Source organism: Melanotaenia boesemani, chromosome 20, assembly GCF_017639745.1.
Source record: "Melanotaenia boesemani isolate fMelBoe1 chromosome 20, fMelBoe1.pri, whole genome shotgun sequence".
Lineage (NCBI taxonomy): Eukaryota > Metazoa > Chordata > Actinopteri > Atheriniformes > Melanotaeniidae > Melanotaenia > Melanotaenia boesemani.
The window spans coordinates 19,467,398-19,487,351 of record NC_055701.1 but is presented as its reverse complement, the minus strand read 5'-3'; the positions used below and the strand labels follow the sequence as shown (position 1 = coordinate 19,487,351).

At 42.5% G+C, this 19,954-nt stretch overlaps 1 protein-coding gene across 2 annotated transcripts in view; it reads right to left on the bottom strand.

Annotated features, from left to right (window-relative positions):
• Window positions 1-19,954, bottom strand: part of slc7a14a (solute carrier family 7 member 14a) — a 45,739-nt gene that overhangs the window by 3,830 nt on the left and 21,955 nt on the right. For both annotated transcript variants that reach the window (XM_041972528.1, XM_041972529.1), the window contains 7 exons: window positions 7,041-7,277; window positions 4,998-5,215; window positions 4,756-4,902; window positions 1,377-1,585; window positions 1,136-1,283; window positions 566-1,061; window positions 256-492 (listed from right to left, as the gene is read on the bottom strand). In XM_041972528.1, the coding sequence (XP_041828462.1) occupies window positions 256-492; window positions 566-1,061; window positions 1,136-1,283; window positions 1,377-1,585; window positions 4,756-4,902; window positions 4,998-5,215; window positions 7,041-7,277 (1,692 nt within the window). The remainder of the gene's footprint in view (window positions 1-255; window positions 493-565; window positions 1,062-1,135; window positions 1,284-1,376; window positions 1,586-4,755; window positions 4,903-4,997; window positions 5,216-7,040; window positions 7,278-19,954) is intronic.

Genomic DNA, 19,954 nt, shown 5'->3' with positions numbered 1-19,954 from the left:
GTGATAGAGAAACTTTAGACGTCCTTGTTCTTTCACAAAAAGATAAACAAACAAAGTTTTATTGGCGTGGTAAGCCAATAAGAAATGAGTCATTTTTAAGAGTGATAAAATTTATCACTGCATTATTCAAGATAACTGAGATGAGTTTGTGTTTAATTTCAAAACAAGCTCTGCTCTAATACCACCCTGTCTTTAAAACATGCCAATGGATAACCTTTCAGTAAAAACAAATCACTTGACAAAGTGTTCGCTTACCCACGAGGCACCAGATTGAAAATCGTATCCAAGTGATGACCGACAGTTTAAGCATGAGGTAGATGTTAACCAGCATTGCTGAAGCAGGTACAAATGGCACACAGGGCGCCATGTATGGCAGCCGCTTAGGGTTCTCTGGCTGCTGGAGGATGATGATGATCAATAGGGCAATGAAGAGGATGAGGAAGATTAATAGCAGCAATGCCCACCAACGACCCTCTCCAATACTGCTTGCTCCTGAAAGAAAATAAAGAAAGAATTAATGTGTGCTGCTATCACATTTAATGTGACTTTGCTTGCTTGCTCTCACCAAAAATGATAAAGGAGCAGAAAACGAAGATGAAGATGAAGAGCAGGAGCACACACACAGTGACAGTTTTCCCTGTGGCTTGAGTTGGCCTGTCCATTTTTCCTGGTAGGCCAAGTCGAATCCTTAGAGTATAGTAGCGTGGTCCAATCAGTTTCTTCAACCGTCGGGACATCCCTCCCTCTGACTCCTCTGCTTCAATGCCTGTGGTCATATCCACTGTGCCATAGTTAGGGTGGCTGGCAGTGTATGCATTTTTATCTGGTTTCCCAATAAGCATCTCATTGTCTCCGAGCGAGGGCAGATTTTTGGCTCCACAGGTGTTAGTAGGCAGGCCTCCATACTCGTCTGCTTCGCTGGTTGGTGAGCAGGCATCTTTCTCACATTCAGCCAGAACACCTTCCTTTCTTTTGTTATTCTGCTCCTCTGAAAGGAAGTTGACAAAGCCGTGGATGTCGCCCTCAGGTTGGTAACGCAAGAGCAGTACACAGAGGCTAACCTGCAATGCAACAAAGCAAACATTTTCTTTCTCTTTCTTTTTTTAATTATTTCTAAAAAATGTTCCCCACTTACCAGGGTATAGGCCAACAGAGTTCCTATGGACATCATCTCTATGAGGTCTCTGAGGCTGACCAGAAGGGACAGCAGGGCAGCCAGAAAACCTGACACCACACAAGCTACAGCAGGGGTCTCTGTATAGGAGGACACATGAGCCAAGAACCTACACACACAAAGATGAGTAGACTCAAACTCAGATGCCTACTTCATTTAAATTGATATGAAAAATAAGCCCTTAATAACAGTGAGGACTCACTTAAACAGCAGGCCGTCCCCTGCCATGGCATAGATAACCCTAGGCATGGGGAACAGTGACCCCAGGAGGGATACAGTCAGTCCAGCTATAGATCCTACAGCTACAATGTACTTTGCAAACATACAGCCATGCATGGCAAACATCTCCATCAGTGGTGCGTCTGCATCAATCTCATTGTAGGGTACCATCAGTGTCAGGATCACAGAAACCTGCATGGATGACACAAACATAGTGCTGGTCATTTCTCAGAATTCCACGATCTCCATTGCTTGGAGAAAATAAAATCTGATTTCATTAACAAAAGCACTTTACAGCCTCATCTGCCATCATGTGTAGAAATATTGTATAATAAACTCTGAAAAAGATGCTATAGTGGACAACAGACCTACATAGTAAGACAACACATCATGAAAAGACCATGTCATATAACTGAGAGAACAGACAGTAAGGATGAATGATTGGTTCCTTAACCTCATTAGAAAATTCTGCTCTTATCAGATTTAGGCTTTAGAGCTTGTTGAATGATAAAATAAGAAAATTACGCTGCACTCAGCCTTCTGCATATCCCATCACATGTAAAACGCTCATTAGTCTTTCTCAGTGTGTATGTATGTATGTGTATTTTCTTCCTAAGGTCTGACATGTGGAACCATGCAGGGCCATCTGTCACATGACTGTCAATCTGTTAAAAGGATTTGAGGGAGCATGTCACAAATATGGAAGAATCATTAAAGCTGCACTACTGAGCCCCCTAACAAAGGCTAATTTTGGCATCTGTCTTGCATTCTGTCTCTTCTCTCAGGTCTCTCCAGTCAGTAAGTCAATCTGATGTTGACTCTAGCTCTGTCACATTTTCTTTCTTTTCTTGCTTCCTCCTTTAATGTCCCATTGGGTTTTTTAGCTGAATCAGCCAAGGTGCGTGTTCATTTTTTCTTTTTTTTTTTTTTCCAAACCTGTCCTTTCCATTATCATGACAGCAGAATGATGGTCTGGCTGCCATATTGTGCTGAACAAATTTACTCAGCCAAGAGCAGTCTTTTGGATATGGGGCTCCCCTTCAATCTTAAATTTATTTTTTTTTTATTATTAAATTAAAATATCTTTTTGCCTATAACTGCTGGACAAGACAGAAAACAGAAGGAAAAAGGTGGATAGAGAAGGGGAGAACAAAACAAATGGTAAAAAACAATCCACAACAACTGGAATCAAACCTAAACAGAGAAATTAAACAGCTGCTCCACCTCTAAAAAAAGGCTTCTAAGAGAACACAATCTTATAAAAGACAATCTATAAGGGCACCTGAGAGAAGAGAAACTATAAAAACCATGAACACAAACACAACAGCAGCTAGTGTATGTGTGTGGGTGTGTGTCTGCATGTGTGTATGTGTCTGTGTACAGTGCGGTGCGGATGTGTATGTAGGTGTGTGTATTAAACAGGTAGTTGTGCTCACTGCAAATGCAACCGTGCCCCCTCCAAGAATCAGCGGTAGAAAGAGAGGGCCCCAAGCCCCGGCAACCAGCAGCCACCACAGAAAGCAGGACTGGCCACACACCAGGACAGAAGGAGACAGCTCCCACCTTCCCATCCACATCCATGCGGCCGTCCCACCCTCCAGACCCTTAATCCCATCCAGGGCCCACGCCCAACCAACCACTGAGGGAGCAGGCCAAGCGGCCCAGAGGGCAGGAGACAGCCACATCAACAGACAACCATACAGGTTTAGAGATCACATCTATTTGGTTAGGGTTGAGAAAGAAATGAGGATTTGGAATGAAATATATTTTTTAGGCTGCTATCATTACAATACTGCCCACCACATTGCTGGTTATACATAATAAAAACCAGTAAACACAGTAAGTACCTATTGATCCATATTAATTATAAAATTTTGCACTTGTAAGACCTGTACTATGGTCATGATAACAACAAAATCTGGTTATGTGAGTTTACAGTGACCTTTGATTCTGAATTTTACTAAAATGGTATAAAGAAAATGGCTGACAGGGAGACAACCAAAAACTAAAGATACACAGCATTATCGTTATGACATCAATGCTTTAATATTACATATTGGCATTAATCATGAGATGCAGATAAGGTTAAATTTATCTCACTTTGACTAATTCTAGGACTGGGTTATCCAGTTATTAAAAAGGGGTGAATTGCTTAAAGATGTCTAAAAGTATGCATGCATACTTTAAAGATCATTTTTCCAAGTGACACTGACTTTGGACCATTACAACATGAGTTGCAATAATATCTCAGTTCTACCTCAGAAGAGTCTTTATGCTCATATATCTGTCAAGACCGACAGCTGGTCAAAATAATTTGGAAAAAAAAATCAGCATATCAGATAGCAGCATAAACACAATAAATGCAATATCATGCATCTCCACAACAGACATCTGTTTGAGGTTCATTTTAGAGCATATTCACTTTCGGTTTGTGGATGCATGAATCCCAACTGGTAATTTTACTCCATCATTATTCAGCCTTCTCCTTAATGCCCTTTTAAATGAATTTTGCCTAATGCCCACTTAGGAGCAAAGGATGTAAAGAAACTGTACAACCACAAACCATCAATGAAAACACTGGAAGAGTGTCTTACAACCTCTAATTCAAGTGAAATGCAAAAACCAACGCAACGTCATCAGACAGAGAGTGATAATGTAACATGTAATATAATATATATATATATATATATTTTTTGGAGATAGTAGCTTAGCCGCAGGAGTAGAAAGTTAGAGAAGATTACAAAAAGACTGAGAAAATCTCAGAGTGCAGCAGAGGGGGTGCGGTGTGGAAGAGTGGATGTGACTGGGAGAGAGACAAGGATTTCAAAAAGAAGTTGTTGAGTTTTGAAGTTGATGCAATCATTGCCCCAGGCAATGATGAAAAATTCCTAAATTCTGATTGGCTGCTGTAACACTGCATCCACAGTAATAGGCACCGAGCACACATTCAGCAGTCTGAAAGCTGTGTGAGTTGAATACATAGAGATGAGACACACCCACGTAGGCGGAGTGCAGAGAAAAGATCTTTCTATCTTTGTATTAAAAACCTCTATATATTTGGGGCAACACTGTCATGCTGTATCACAAATTATGAAAACTGCATTGCTTTAAGATTTGTATTTTAAAACTTCGGAAGATTGTACAGTTATATGAAGTAGAAACTGTACTGTATTCGTACCCAACTGTCTCTCCAAGATGGACAAGGTCATATCCATTTGTGAGGAAGAAATTCAATTTATCTCACCTCAGTAGCACACAAGTCACACCAACTATGAAAAACATGTTTGGTTATATACCATCTATGAACTCTTAAATCTTAAAGTGACATGAATGAAACATCTTTGGTCTGAAAGGTAACTTACAGATACGTAAGCAGTGAGGCAGGTAATAAGAGAGGCAGTGATAGCATAGGGGATGGAGGTGTTGGGACTCTTAGCCTCTTCTCCTGTTGTAGCGATGATGTCAAACCCAATGAAGGCATAGAAACAGGTGGCTGCACCTTGCATCACCTGCAACGAGATACAAATAAAATTATAGCTTACAACCAGAAGCCACTAAATTTGATTACTTATGATTTAGTAAGTGTGTGTGGGTGAATGCGTACCCCTGACCAACCAAAGGGAAGGAATCTTCCCTCGTCCCAGTTCTCTCCGTTGACAAAGAACATTCCAGCAATCATCATGAACACCCATACAATGAGATTGATGACATTCAGGGCGTTGTTGAAGCCAACAGAGTTCTTTACTCCCAAAGCCACTATCACTGTCACCAGCAACGCGATCAGCAGCGCCAGCAGGTCCGGGTATGACTGCTCTCCTTTACCTAAAAAGGGAAACACACAGCTTTAACTGACAGAAAAGGGTCGTAAAGGTAATCCAAGGTAATGTTTTCAAATGGAATATTTTATCTGCTTTACACACAAAGACACACAAAGAAAAACTGAGTTATGAACTTGTACAAAACATCAGTGGCTCTGTGCAACAAGGCAAAAAATCCAGCCTGGTTAATTACACATTCATTCATACTGTTGTCAAAGTTGTAAAATGCAATAACTTGCCAAACATGCACACACACACACACACACACACAAAATGTTTTAGCATTTTTTATTACATAAATAGATCTAGTTTTTGCGTAGTATTAGCCTTGTGTGGAGACTCAGTATTCCTATTTTCTTGCAGAAATATTCAACCACATGTGGACCATTTATTTAATCAACTTATCATTTCAACATGACTTAAATTCATTCTGAGTCATTTTAAATGATGCAAGAACAGTCATAAAGTACAATCTAAATGATGAAATTAGCCGCAAAAATCAACACGTTAACACTGTACAACATGGTTGCAAATATGTTGATGATTAGTTTTGCTTAAAGTGAGGCCACCCAAAGCCCTGGTCTATTTCCATATCAAAACATCAAGGCATTCCAGAGTGGCTTAACGTTTCTTTTTTCTTTTTTCTTTTCTTTTCATTTTTTTTTTCTTTTTTTTGGCAGTGCTTTAAGTGGAAACATATTCATATTTGGTACAACAATAAAACTATTTTGTTATTCAAACTGATGATTTTTGTATTAATAACACAGCAGGTCAATCCAGTAAAAACCATTTCACTTAAGACGACAAAGTAGTTGTTCCACAAGAACAAAGTCTGTTTATGTTTGGAAATTAATGGGATATATTTTGAGCTTTGAGGGTGTGGAGGAAAAATTCTCCAGCAGGAAAAGGAAACATCAGTTTTCCATCAGAACGTGGAACAGCTGGCCATGCTTGCCATGTGACCACTAGCACCACTTTGTCAATGATCAACGCTACAGCGTGGCTGGCTGTTAGAGCTCACTGGGTCACATGGCAAAGCTGTCCCAGTCTAGCTCCAGCCATCATCAGTGGCCTACAGGAAGAATCTGACACGGCAGCTTCACCCAGATAGACACACTACTGGAACACACATCAGCTATAGTGTTGCACCAGACAGGCAGGCGTCCTTCTCATGACTATGACCTGGAAAACTGTGCTACATAGATCACTTAGAAATTCAAGATGGCACTACCACTGCTACTTTCCAATATGTCAAGACTTCCAAGATAAACAGTGAAATGCCATTTGGATGCTTCCTGGAAAAATATTCTAGCTTGCTTTGGATGATTTCCCAGATAATGTTCACATTTCACCATCAATATTTTGACTAGGATTAAAAAGATGTGCTGACTCAAGTGGATCAGAGAAATGCATCTTTTGCTTTAGATGGTGGTGGGCCTTTTTTTTCATTTTAACCAGCTAATTAATACCTCCAAATGACATGCTGTGTTTGTATGTGAATACTGAATAGTGCCAGGCTGCAATTTATTCAGTCTGATGTTTGGGTTACCAGACTGGCCAAACTGTGATTCTGTCCAGGAGAATTAGAGCTAAAATAAAAGGAGATACCATCACTTCAGAGGTGACTTGTTGAATTTTTACACCTACTTTATAAGACATATGCCCAAAAACCTTCCCAAATCTCTGCTTTTGTATAACTTAACTCCATCAATTTGAAAAACAATTCTTGAAACCCACCCTAAAATCATTATCAATCTGAAATCTGTGACAAATTTGTGGCAAATTCAGTTAAAAACATTCTGTATTTGAACAATACAACCTGCTCTTACCCAGTCCGTTGAGTGTTCCAATGTGTGAAATCATGAAGTTGCTAATGCTGTGATTAGCTAGAGAGTCGGCCATGCTGCTGAGAGCTGAAGCCCCTGCCGCCGTGCCGATCAGATACTCCAGAATTAAGTTCCAGCCGATGAAAAAAGCCACACACTCCCCCACGGTCACATAGCTGTATGTGTAGGCTGAACCTGTAGTCTTAGGCACGCGCACGCCAAACTCTGCATAACACACTCCTTTAGGACACAGACAGAGACCAGAACAGTCCAGACACAGAGGATTAAAAGGCTGAGTTAAAGGTATTGATAGGAGCATTAGGGTTACTCTAAGAGTTCCCCTGAGTGCTTCTTAAATTATTGCTTTGCCCATGTAATGTCTTTGTCCTTGTATTAACTGCATGCTCACTAAAAGGCCATTCATATAAATCATATTGCTTTAATGATGATAATAATGGCAGTGTTCTTTATACTGGGGTGTAATTACTCTGTTCTATGTGATACAGAGTGAAAGAGAGTGAAAGACTGCTTTAAACCAGTGTCACTGCATACATGTATGTGTTAAAGCTGTTAGGAAGCACTAGCTCCCTCCTGCATTTTGTTATTCTTGTGTGCAAAGGTGAATCATGGGAACCTAACATTCACTGTTTTTTTTTCTTGTTGGTATCAATCATTTCCTGTCAAAGTGTTGTTCTTCTAAGTGAAGAATTTGTCATTGTTCAGTGAGGAGGCCTGTCTACCATGGAATTTCCTTACAGCTTGTATGTATGTGTGTGGGTGCGTTCTCAGTCTTAATTGAATAATTGAATGGAAATAATGAGAAGTTGAAGGGAAAGGATTGTACTAAATATGTTTGATTTTCTAAAATTCTGTTCTGAATTGTTAATGTGTATACTGCAGAATTAAGCTCAAGAGCACATAAGAATATGTTTCAGGATCATGATGTTTTGTTAATCAGCTTGTTACCTTATTTTTCAGAAGTCTGCTGTGATAGGTCTGTTGGTATTGAGAGGGTGGGGCCTTGGGTAATAAATAGGAAGTGCTGCCAAGCAGACTGGTTGGACTGCCCAGAGGGATGAAGTTTGTTTGGTGTGCAGAATGGCCAAATAAATTGTGTTTTTTTCCCATACCAAATAAAAAATGAATTTATTCTTCCCATGCTCACACATCGTCATGCCACATTTGGTGTCAGAAGTGGGATCCAGACGCCGGCTGAGCGGGGAGGAAGGATATTGACCTAATGAGAGGAGGACGTGGCAGAGGCCGGGGTTCAAAGAAAAACTCCCTAGCTGATATGGAGGCCCATGAATCTGTACGGTCAGCTGAGATTGATCAGTTAAATGGAGGAGCCATGGCCGCAGGAAGTGGTGAGCCTGAACTGGTGGTACGGCCGAAAGCAAAAGCAGCTGGAACTGTGAGTCAAGAATTCTCTGGTCCAGATATTTATGATAAATGGGATAAATGGTTACCATTTCTTTTGTTTGCATACAGAGAAGTACCACAGGCTTCTACTGGTTTTTCTCCTTTTGAATTGCTTTATGGCAGACCAGTCAGAGGGCCTTTGGACATACTGAAGGAGAACTGGGTGGCTGGTGAGGTAACTTCAAAAACACCAACCAACATCCTTTCCTACATTCTACATATGAGAGACAGACTGGAAACTTTCCGTGAAGCTGCCAAAACCCATCTGCAGAAACCCCAGCAAAAGCAAAAGGTATGGTATGATAAACATGCCCGTGAAAGAGACCTAAAGGTTGGCCAAAAAGTATTGGTGCTGCTACCAACTGGACCTAGTAAGTTACTGGCGAAGTGGCAAGGCCCCTATACTGTAACTAGGAAAGTAGGTCCAGTAACCTATGAGATCATATGTCCAGAGAAAAATAAACGTAAACAACTTCTTCATGTTAATCTGCTGAAGGAATATTATGAAAGAAAGGAACCAGAAACAGAGGGGAAGCATGTCCTGATGGTCCAAGATCTCCTGTCAGAAGACCCTGATGTGTTGGAAGCTGAAGAAGCAGAAATGAGTCCGTCCCGGGAGCCATGTCAACCTGAGACTCCTCCAGATCACCTGACACAGGAGAAATGGCATCAGTTGGGTGAGCTTAAAGAATCTTTTCCATCATTGTTCTCAGACAGACCTGGTCGAACCGATGTCATAACACATAAAATTGTTTTGAAAGACACCAAACCTGTTCGTCTGAAGCCCTACAGAATACCAGAGCGAATGATGGAACCACTGAGGAAGGAAGTCCAAGCAATGCTGGATATGGAAGTAATTGAACCATCAAGAAGTGAGTGGTCGAACCCCATCGTACTCGTTCCTAAGAAAAACTCAACTCAGCCTCGGTTTTGCTCTGATATGAGAAAATTGAACAGCATTTCCTGTTTTGACTCTTACCCCATGCCACGTATTGATGAGGTGCTGGAGAAGCTTGGAAAGGCCAAATACATTACAACCTTGGACTTATGTAAAGGGTATTGGCAAGTGCCCCTTGACCCCACTTGTAAGGAATACACTGCCTTCCAGATTCCAGGAATGGGCCTATTTCATTACACTGTACTACCATTTGGTCTTCATGGAGCCCCTGCCACATTCCAAAGGTTAATGGACATTGTTCTTGGTGGTTGCTCTGCATTTGCAGCTGCATATCTAGATGATGTGGTAATTTATAGTGAATCTTGGAATGAACATCTGGAGCATCTAAAAGTTGTCCTGGGAAAAATTCGGGAGGCTGGCCTCACCCTTAATGTGAAGAAATGTGCATGGGCCCAAGAAGAGGTGAAATATCTTGGATATTTAGTCGGTCATGGCCTAGTAAAGCCCCAAGTTGAGAAGGTAAAGGCTATCCAAGCTATTCCCAGGCCCACAACCAAGAAGCAAGTGAGGTCCTTTTTAGGTTTGGTTGGGTGGTATAGGAGATTTATTCCCCATTTTTCTACAGTGGCAGCTCCCCTTACTGAACTAACGAAAAAGTCACCTGCAAAAGTGAGTTGGCATGATGAGTGTGAACATGCTTTCCAAAGTTTGAAATTACAGATCTGTCAAGCTCCTGTGTTGCAGAGCCCCGACTTCACAAAAAAGTTTGTGGTGCAGGTAGATGCCTCCAGTGTTGGACTTGGAGCTGTGCTGGCCCAGGGAGAGCCTGGTGAGGAAAAACCTATTCTGTTCTTGAGCAAGAAACTGTTTGACCGGGAGAAGAAGTACTCCACGGTGGAAAAAGAGGGTCTCGCTATAAAATGGGCTATTGAGTCCTTGAAGTATTACCTTCTAGGGAGAGAGTTTGTACTTCAAACGGATCACAAGCCATTGAAGTGGATGCAGTCCAAGCAGCACCAAAACGCAAGAGTGTTACGTTGGTGTCTAACCCTCCAGCCATATCAGTTCACCGTACAGTACTGTCCGGGTAAGAATAATCTTATTGCTGATTATCTTTCACGTTTACCTGACGTGTGTGAACCAGAGGGGGGAGGATGTGAGAAATGTTAGGAAGCACTAGCTCCCTCCTGCATTTTGTTATTCTTGTGTGCAAAGGTGAATCATGGGAACCTAACATTCACTGTTTTTTTTTCTTGTTGGTATCAATCATTTCCTGTCAAAGTGTTGTTCTTCTAAGTGAAGAATTTGTCATTGTTCAGTGAGGAGGCCTGTCTACCATGGAATTTCCTTACAGCTTGTATGTATGTGTGTGGGTGCGTTCTCAGTCTTAATTGAATAATTGAATGGAAATAATGAGAAGTTGAAGGGAAAGGATTGTACTAAATATGTTTGATTTTCTAAAATTCTGTTCTGAATTGTTAATGTGTATACTGCAGAATTAAGCTCAAGAGCACATAAGAATATGTTTCAGGATCATGATGTTTTGTTAATCAGCTTGTTACCTTATTTTTCAGAAGTCTGCTGTGATAGGTCTGTTGGAATTGAGAGGGTGGGGCCTTGGGTAATAAATAGGAAGTGCTGCCAAGCAGACTGGTTGGACTGCCCAGAGGGATGAAGTTTGTTTGGTGTGCAGAATGGCCAAATAAATTGTGTTTTTTTCCCATACCAAATAAAAAATGAATTTATTCTTCCCATGCTCACACATCGTCATGCCACATTTGGTGTCAGAAGTGGGATCCAGACGCCGGCTGAGCGGGGAGGAAGGATATTGACCTAATGAGAGGAGGACGTGGCAGAGGCCGGGGTTCAAAGAAAAACTCCCTAGCTGATATGGAGGCCCATGAATCTGTACGGTCAGCTGAGATTGATCAGTTAAATGGAGGAGCCATGGCCGCAGGAAGTGGTGAGCCTGAACTGGTGGTACGGCCGAAAGCAAAAGCAGCTGGAACTGTGAGTCAAGAATTCTCTGGTCCAGATATTTATGATAAATGGGATAAATGGTTACCATTTCTTTTGTTTGCATACAGAGAAGTACCACAGGCTTCTACTGGTTTTTCTCCTTTTGAATTGCTTTATGGCAGACCAGTCAGAGGGCCTTTGGACATACTGAAGGAGAACTGGGTGGCTGGTGAGGTAACTTCAAAAACACCAACCAACATCCTTTCCTACATTCTACATATGAGAGACAGACTGGAAACTTTCCGTGAAGCTGCCAAAACCCATCTGCAGAAAGCCCAGCAAAAGCAAAAGGTATGGTATGATAAACATGCCCGTGAAAGAGACCTAAAGGTTGGCCAAAAAGTATTGGTGCTGCTACCAACTGGACCTAGTAAGTTACTGGCGAAGTGGCAAGGCCCCTATACTGTAACTAGGAAAGTAGGTCCAGTAACCTATGAGATCATATGTCCAGAGAAAAATAAACGTAAACAACTTCTTCATGTTAATCTGCTGAAGGAATATTATGAAAGAAAGGAACCAGAAACAGAGGGGAAGCATGTCCTGATGGTCCAAGATCTCCTGTCAGAAGACCCTGATGTGTTGGAAGCTGAAGAAGCAGAAATGAGTCCGTCCCGGGAGCCATGTCAACCTGAGACTCCTCCAGATCACCTGACACAGGAGAAATGGCATCAGTTGGGTGAGCTTAAAGAATCTTTTCCATCATTGTTCTCAGACAGACCTGGTCGAACCGATGTCATAACACATAAAATTGTTTTGAAAGACACCAAACCTGTTCGTCTGAAGCCCTACAGAATACCAGAGCGAATGATGGAACCACTGAGGAAGGAAGTCCAAGCAATGCTGGATATGGAAGTAATTGAACCATCAAGAAGTGAGTGGTCGAACCCCATCGTACTCGTTCCTAAGAAAAACTCAACTCAGCCTCGGTTTTGCTCTGATATGAGAAAATTGAACAGCATTTCCTGTTTTGACTCTTACCCCATGCCACGTATTGATGAGGTGCTGGAGAAGCTTGGAAAGGCCAAATACATTACAACCTTGGACTTATGTAAAGGGTATTGGCAAGTGCCCCTTGACCCCACTTGTAAGGAATACACTGCCTTCCAGATTCCAGGAATGGGCCTATTTCATTACACTGTACTACCATTTGGTCTTCATGGAGCCCCTGCCACATTCCAAAGGTTAATGGACATTGTTCTTGGTGGTTGCTCTGCATTTGCAGCTGCATATCTAGATGATGTGGTAATTTATAGTGAATCTTGGAATGAACATCTGGAGCATCTAAAAGTTGTCCTGGGAAAAATTCGGGAGGCTGGCCTCACCCTTAATGTGAAGAAATGTGCATGGGCCCAAGAAGAGGTGAAATATCTTGGATATTTAGTCGGTCATGGCCTAGTAAAGCCCCAAGTTGAGAAGGTAAAGGCTATCCAAGCTATTCCCAGGCCCACAACCAAGAAGCAAGTGAGGTCCTTTTTAGGTTTGGTTGGGTGGTATAGGAGATTTATTCCCCATTTTTCTACAGTGGCAGCTCCCCTTACTGAACTAACGAAAAAGTCACCTGCAAAAGTGAGTTGGCATGATGAGTGTGAACATGCTTTCCAAAGTTTGAAATTACAGATCTGTCAAGCTCCTGTGTTGCAGAGCCCCGACTTCACAAAAAAGTTTGTGGTGCAGGTAGATGCCTCCAGTGTTGGACTTGGAGCTGTGCTGGCCCAGGGAGAGCCTGGTGAGGAAAAACCTATTCTGTTCTTGAGCAAGAAACTGTTTGACCGGGAGAAGAAGTACTCCACGGTGGAAAAAGAGGGTCTCGCTATAAAATGGGCTATTGAGTCCTTGAAGTATTACCTTCTAGGGAGAGAGTTTGTACTTCAAACGGATCACAAGCCATTGAAGTGGATGCAGTCCAAGCAGCACCAAAACGCAAGAGTGTTACGTTGGTGTCTAACCCTCCAGCCATATCAGTTCACCGTACAGTACTGTCCGGGTAAGAATAATCTTATTGCTGATTATCTTTCACGTTTACCTGACGTGTGTGAACCAGAGGGGGGAGGATGTGAGAAATGTTAGGAAGCACTAGCTCCCTCCTGCATTTTGTTATTCTTGTGTGCAAAGGTGAATCATGGGAACCTAACATTCACTGTTTTTTTTTCTTGTTGGTATCAATCATTTCCTGTCAAAGTGTTGTTCTTCTAAGTGAAGAATTTGTCATTGTTCAGTGAGGAGGCCTGTCTACCATGGAATTTCCTTACAGCTTGTATGTATGTGTGTGGGTGCGTTCTCAGTCTTAATTGAATAATTGAATGGAAATAATGAGAAGTTGAAGGGAAAGGATTGTACTAAATATGTTTGATTTTCTAAAATTCTGTTCTGAATTGTTAATGTGTATTCTGCAGAATTAAGCTCAAGAGCACATAAGAATATGTTTCAGGATCATGATGTTTTGTTAATCAGCTTGTTACCTTATTTTTCAGAAGTCTGCTGTGATAGGTCTGTTGGAATTGAGAGGGTGGGGCCTTGGGTAATAAATAGGAAGTGCTGCCAAGCAGACTGGTTGGACTGCCCAGAGGGATGAAGTTTGTTTGGTGTGCAGAATGGCCAAATAAATTGTGTTTTTTTTCCCATACCAAATAAAAAATGAATTTATTCTTCCCATGCTCACACATCGTCATGCCACATTTGGTGTCAGAAGTGGGATCCAGACGCCGGCTGAGCGGGGAGGAAGGATATTGACCTAATGAGAGGAGGACGTGGCAGAGGCCGGGGTTCAAAGAAAAACTCCCTAGCTGATATGGAGGCCCATGAATCTGTACGGTCAGCTGAGATTGATCAGTTAAATGGAGGAGCCATGGCCGCAGGAAGTGGTGAGCCTGAACTGGTGGTACGGCCGAAAGCAAAAGCAGCTGGAACTGTGAGTCAAGAATTCTCTGGTCCAGATATTTATGATAAATGGGATAAATGGTTACCATTTCTTTTGTTTGCATACAGAGAAGTACCACAGGCTTCTACTGGTTTTTCTCCTTTTGAATTGCTTTATGGCAGACCAGTCAGAGGGCCTTTGGACATACTGAAGGAGAACTGGGTGGCTGGTGAGGTAACTTCAAAAACACCAACCAACATCCTTTCCTACATTCTACATATGAGAGACAGACTGGAAACTTTCCGTGAAGCTGCCAAAACCCATCTGCAGAAACCCCAGCAAAAGCAAAAGGTATGGTATGATAAACATGCCCGTGAAAGAGACCTAAAGGTTGGCCAAAAAGTATTGGTGCTGCTACCAACTGGACCTAGTAAGTTACTGGCGAAGTGGCAAGGCCCCTATACTGTAACTAGGAAAGTAGGTCCAGTAACCTATGAGATCATATGTCCAGAGAAAAATAAACGTAAACAACTTCTTCATGTTAATCTGCTGAAGGAATATTATGAAAGAAAGGAACCAGAAACAGAGGGGAAGCATGTCCTGATGGTCCAAGATCTCCTGTCAGAAGACCCTGATGTGTTGGAAGCTGAAGAAGCAGAAATGAGTCCGTCCCGGGAGCCATGTCAACCTGAGACTCCTCCAGATCACCTGACACAGGAGAAATGGCATCAGTTGGGTGAGCTTAAAGAATCTTTTCCATCATTGTTCTCAGACAGACCTGGTCGAACCGATGTCATAACACATAAAATTGTTTTGAAAGACACCAAACCTGTTCGTCTGAAGCCCTACAGAATACCAGAGCGAATGATGGAACCACTGAGGAAGGAAGTCCAAGCAATGCTGGATATGGAAGTAATTGAACCATCAAGAAGTGAGTGGTCGAACCCCATCGTACTCGTTCCTAAGAAAAACTCAACTCAGCCTCGGTTTTGCTCTGATATGAGAAAATTGAACAGCATTTCCTGTTTTGACTCTTACCCCATGCCACGTATTGATGAGGTGCTGGAGAAGCTTGGAAAGGCCAAATACATTACAACCTTGGACTTATGTAAAGGGTATTGGCAAGTGCCCCTTGACCCCACTTGTAAGGAATACACTGCCTTCCAGATTCCAGGAATGGGCCTATTTCATTACACTGTACTACCATTTGGTCTTCATGGAGCCCCTGCCACATTCCAAAGGTTAATGGACATTGTTCTTGGTGGTTGCTCTGCATTTGCAGCTGCATATCTAGATGATGTGGTAATTTATAGTGAATCTTGGAATGAACATCTGGAGCATCTAAAAGTTGTCCTGGGAAAAATTCGGGAGGCTGGCCTCACCCTTAATGTGAAGAAATGTGCATGGGCCCAAGAAGAGGTGAAATATCTTGGATATTTAGTCGGTCATGGCCTAGTAAAGCCCCAAGTTGAGAAGGTAAAGGCTATCCAAGCTATTCCCAGGCCCACAACCAAGAAGCAAGTGAGGTCCTTTTTAGGTTTGGTTGGGTGGTATAGGAGATTTATTCCCCATTTTTCTACAGTGGCAGCTCCCCTTACTGAACTAACGAAAAAGTCACCTGCAAAAGTGAGTTGGCATGATGAGTGTGAACATGCTTTCCAAAGTTTGAAATTACAGATCTGTCAAGCTCCTGTGTTGCAGAGCCCCGACTTCACAAAAAAGTTTGTGGTGCAGGTAGATGCCTCCAGTGTTGGACTTGGAGCTGTGCTGGCCCAGGGAGAGCCTGGTGAGGAAAAACCTATTCTGTTCTTGAGCAAGAAACTGTTTGACCGGGAGAAGAAGTACTCCACGGTGGAAAAAGAGGGTCTCGCTATAAAATGGGCTATTGAGTCCTTGAAGTATTACCTTCTAGGGAGAGAGTTTGTACTTCAAACGGATCACAAGCCATTGAAGTGGATGCAGTCCAAGCAGCACCAAAACGCAAGAGTGTTACGTTGGTGTCTAACCCTCCAGCCATATCAGTTCACCGTACAGTACTGTCCGGGTAAGAATAATCTTATTGCTGATTATCTTTCACGTTTACCTGACGTGTGTGAACCAGAGGGGGGAGGATGTGAGAAATGTTAGGAAGCACTAGCTCCCTCCTGCATTTTGTTATTCTTGTGTGCAAAGGTGAATCATGGGAACCTAACATTCACTGTTTTTTTTTCTTGTTGGTATCAATCATTTCCTGTCAAAGTGTTGTTCTTCTAAGTGAAGAATTTGTCATTGTTCAGTGAGGAGGCCTGTCTACCATGGAATTTCCTTACAGCTTGTATGTATGTGTGTGGGTGCGTTCTCAGTCTTAATTGAATAATTGAATGGAAATAATGAGAAGTTGAAGGGAAAGGATTGTACTAAATATGTTTGATTTTCTAAAATTCTGTTCTGAATTGTTAATGTGTATACTGCAGAATTAAGCTCAAGAGCACATAAGAATATGTTTCAGGATCATGATGTTTTGTTAATCAGCTTGTTACCTTATTTTTCAGAAGTCTGCTGTGATAGGTCTGTTGGAATTGAGAGGGTGGGGCCTTGGGTAATAAATAGGAAGTGCTGCCAAGCAGACTGGTTGGACTGCCCAGAGGGATGAAGTTTGTTTGGTGTGCAGAATGGCCAAATAAATTGTGTTTTTTTCCCATACCAAATAAAAAATGAATTTATTCTTCCCATGCTCACACATCGTCATGCCACATTTGGTGTCAGAAGTGGGATCCAGACGCCGGCTGAGCGGGGAGGAAGGATATTGACCTAATGAGAGGAGGACGTGGCAGAGGCCGGGGTTCAAAGAAAAACTCCCTAGCTGATATGGAGGCCCATGAATCTGTACGGTCAGCTGAGATTGATCAGTTAAATGGAGGAGCCATGGCCGCAGGAAGTGGTGAGCCTGAACTGGTGGTACGGCCGAAAGCAAAAGCAGCTGGAACTGTGAGTCAAGAATTCTCTGGTCCAGATATTTATGAGGAAATGAGAGCATTCATGTCTCAGTCTAGACGTACAGAAGCCATTCTTTTTGAACAAATTAAACAGCTGAGAATCGACATCCCTAAGTTGGAGCATAAGGTGGTACCAGATGGGCGTTATGAAGATCCCGTTCACAGCGATCCCCTGTCAACAGTTTCTGATGTTCCAGGGCTGGAGGTTGAGGCCAGATCTCCCTTACCTTCTGTGATGCCACCTCCTGGTGTTATTCCACAGCTACAGGTGCCAGTTTCTTCATTTCAGCCGTTGCCGACACTCCTGCCCCAGCACACTAACCCCCTAACTATGACTGGAGTATCTCGTGGAAGTGACCCTCGAATACCTGAATTCAAGGAAGGAGAGGACCCTGAGAGTTTTTTTGTACGATTTGAACGAATAGCCAGAACATGGGGATGGCGACCAGTGGAATGGGCTGCTCGAGTGGTCACCTTACTGACAGGAAAAGCCCTTGAGGCCTATGTCGGAATGGATGAAGATCAGTCCCACTCATACAATGCCATTAAAGCTGCAGTGCTGAAGAAGTTTAATGTGACAGAAGAGACTTACAGACAACGGTTTCGGAATACTACAGTGCCAGCAGGAGAATCTGTGCGGGAAACCTACAACCGGATTAAGGGGCTTTACAGGCATTGGATGCGACCAGAGAATCGCAGTAAGGAACAAATCGGGGAAACTGTTGTTTTAGAGCAATACCTGCGTATGCTCCATCCCGACGTACGTACCTGGGTGAAAGAACATGATCCACAGACGGGAGATGAAGCGGCAGATCTGGCAGAGCGCTACTTGGCTGCACACCGGGAACCCTCCAGGTTAAAGGTGACTGTTGGAAAGCCTCGGTTTGAGGAGAGCAAACCATGTGGCTCAAATTGGAGTGAAAGGGTGGACATGGGGGCTGGTAAGACACCTGCAGCTTCCAGGAAACCTTTTGTGTGTTATTATTGTCAGCAGCCTGGTCATAAAGCTTCATTTTGTCCTTTAAGGAAATCTAAGTCTGTTGAATTGTGTGTGGTACCACGTGGAGATGATGTTTATGATGTGAATGACAACCGAACAATTATGCATACCCATGTTGTGGATGTTAAAGTTAATGGCCATATGGTAAAGGCCCTTGCTGACACTGGCAGTTCACAAACGTTAGTGAAGTCTTCTGTGCTAAACAATGTTTTACCCAATTTTGACAAAAGTGTAAATATCACTTGTGTTCATGGATGCCAGAAAGATTACCCAACTACTGATGTGACTATTGAGGTTGAAGGACAAGCCTTTATACTAACTGTTGGTGTGGCAAGTGAGCTTGCCTATGATGTAATTTTGGGTGAAGACTTGCCAGTTTTAGACAACTTGGTACATCAGAAATCTGTAGCATATGCCTGTGCTGTGATTACGCGGTCTATGACCAAGGGATTAGAACCCCTTCCGAACGCAGATGATAGTTTGTATGAAGGTGGTAATAAGATAAGAAAAACCAGACGGCAACGTCGTCAGGAGAAAAACAAGAACAAGTGTAGAGTACAACTCCCTGATCCTGTCTGTCCTGTAACCCCAATTGTGGATTATCAATGGGAAATTCCCAAAAATTTTAGAGAAAACCAAGAAAATGATCCTTCTTTAAAATCTCTCTATGAGAAAGTGTGTAAAATAGATGGGGACGAGTCAGGAAGTAATGCCAAGCTGGGAAGTATAACTGGGGAACCTTTCATAATAAAAGACAAACTTCTGTATTTGGCAGACACTGAGACCCCTAGGCTGGTTATTCCAAAAGAGCATCGCTTGGTGATAATGCATTTGGGCCATACTGTGCCATGGGCTGGCCATTTAGGACTAGCTAAAACCTATAACCGTATTGCGCAGCGTTTGTTTTGGCCAGGGTTATATAAAGATGTGATGGAATACTGTAAAACGTGTCATGAATGTCAAGTAGTAGCTCCCCCTAAAGTCTCAAATCGAGCCCAGTTACAATCCTTACCAATAATGGATGTACCCTATGAGAGGATAGCCATGGACATCATTGGTCCTTTACCAAAAAGTAGCAGTGGACACAAATATGCTTTGGTCATTTGTGATTATGCCACAAGATATCCTGATGTGTATCCTTTGCGCTCCCTTCAGGTCAAATGTATAGTTCGGTGTTTGGTGGAACTATTTTCAAGGGTTGGTGTTCCAAAAGAGGTCTTAACAGATCAAGGTGCAAGCTTTATGTCCCACATAATGAAAACACTCTATTCCCAACTAGGTGTGAAGGGTATTCGAACCACTCCATATCATCCGAAACTGATGGTCTGGTTGAACGGTTTAATGGTACTTTGAAACAAATGTTAAGAAAATTTGTTGATGACACTGGCAAAGACTGGGATAAATGGTTACCATTTCTTTTGTTTGCATACAGAGAAGTACCACAGGCTTCTACTGGTTTTTCTCCTTTTGAATTGCTTTATGGCAGACCAGTCAGAGGGCCTTTGGACATACTGAAGGAGAACTGGGTGGCTGGTGAGGTAACTTCAAAAACACCAACCAACATCCTTTCCTACATTCTACATATGAGAGACAGACTGGAAACTTTCCGTGAAGCTGCCAAAACCCATCTGCAGAAAGCCCAGCAAAAGCAAAAGGTATGGTATGATAAACATGCCCGTGAAAGAGACCTAAAGGTTGGCCAAAAAGTATTGGTGCTGCTACCAACTGGACCTAGTAAGTTACTGG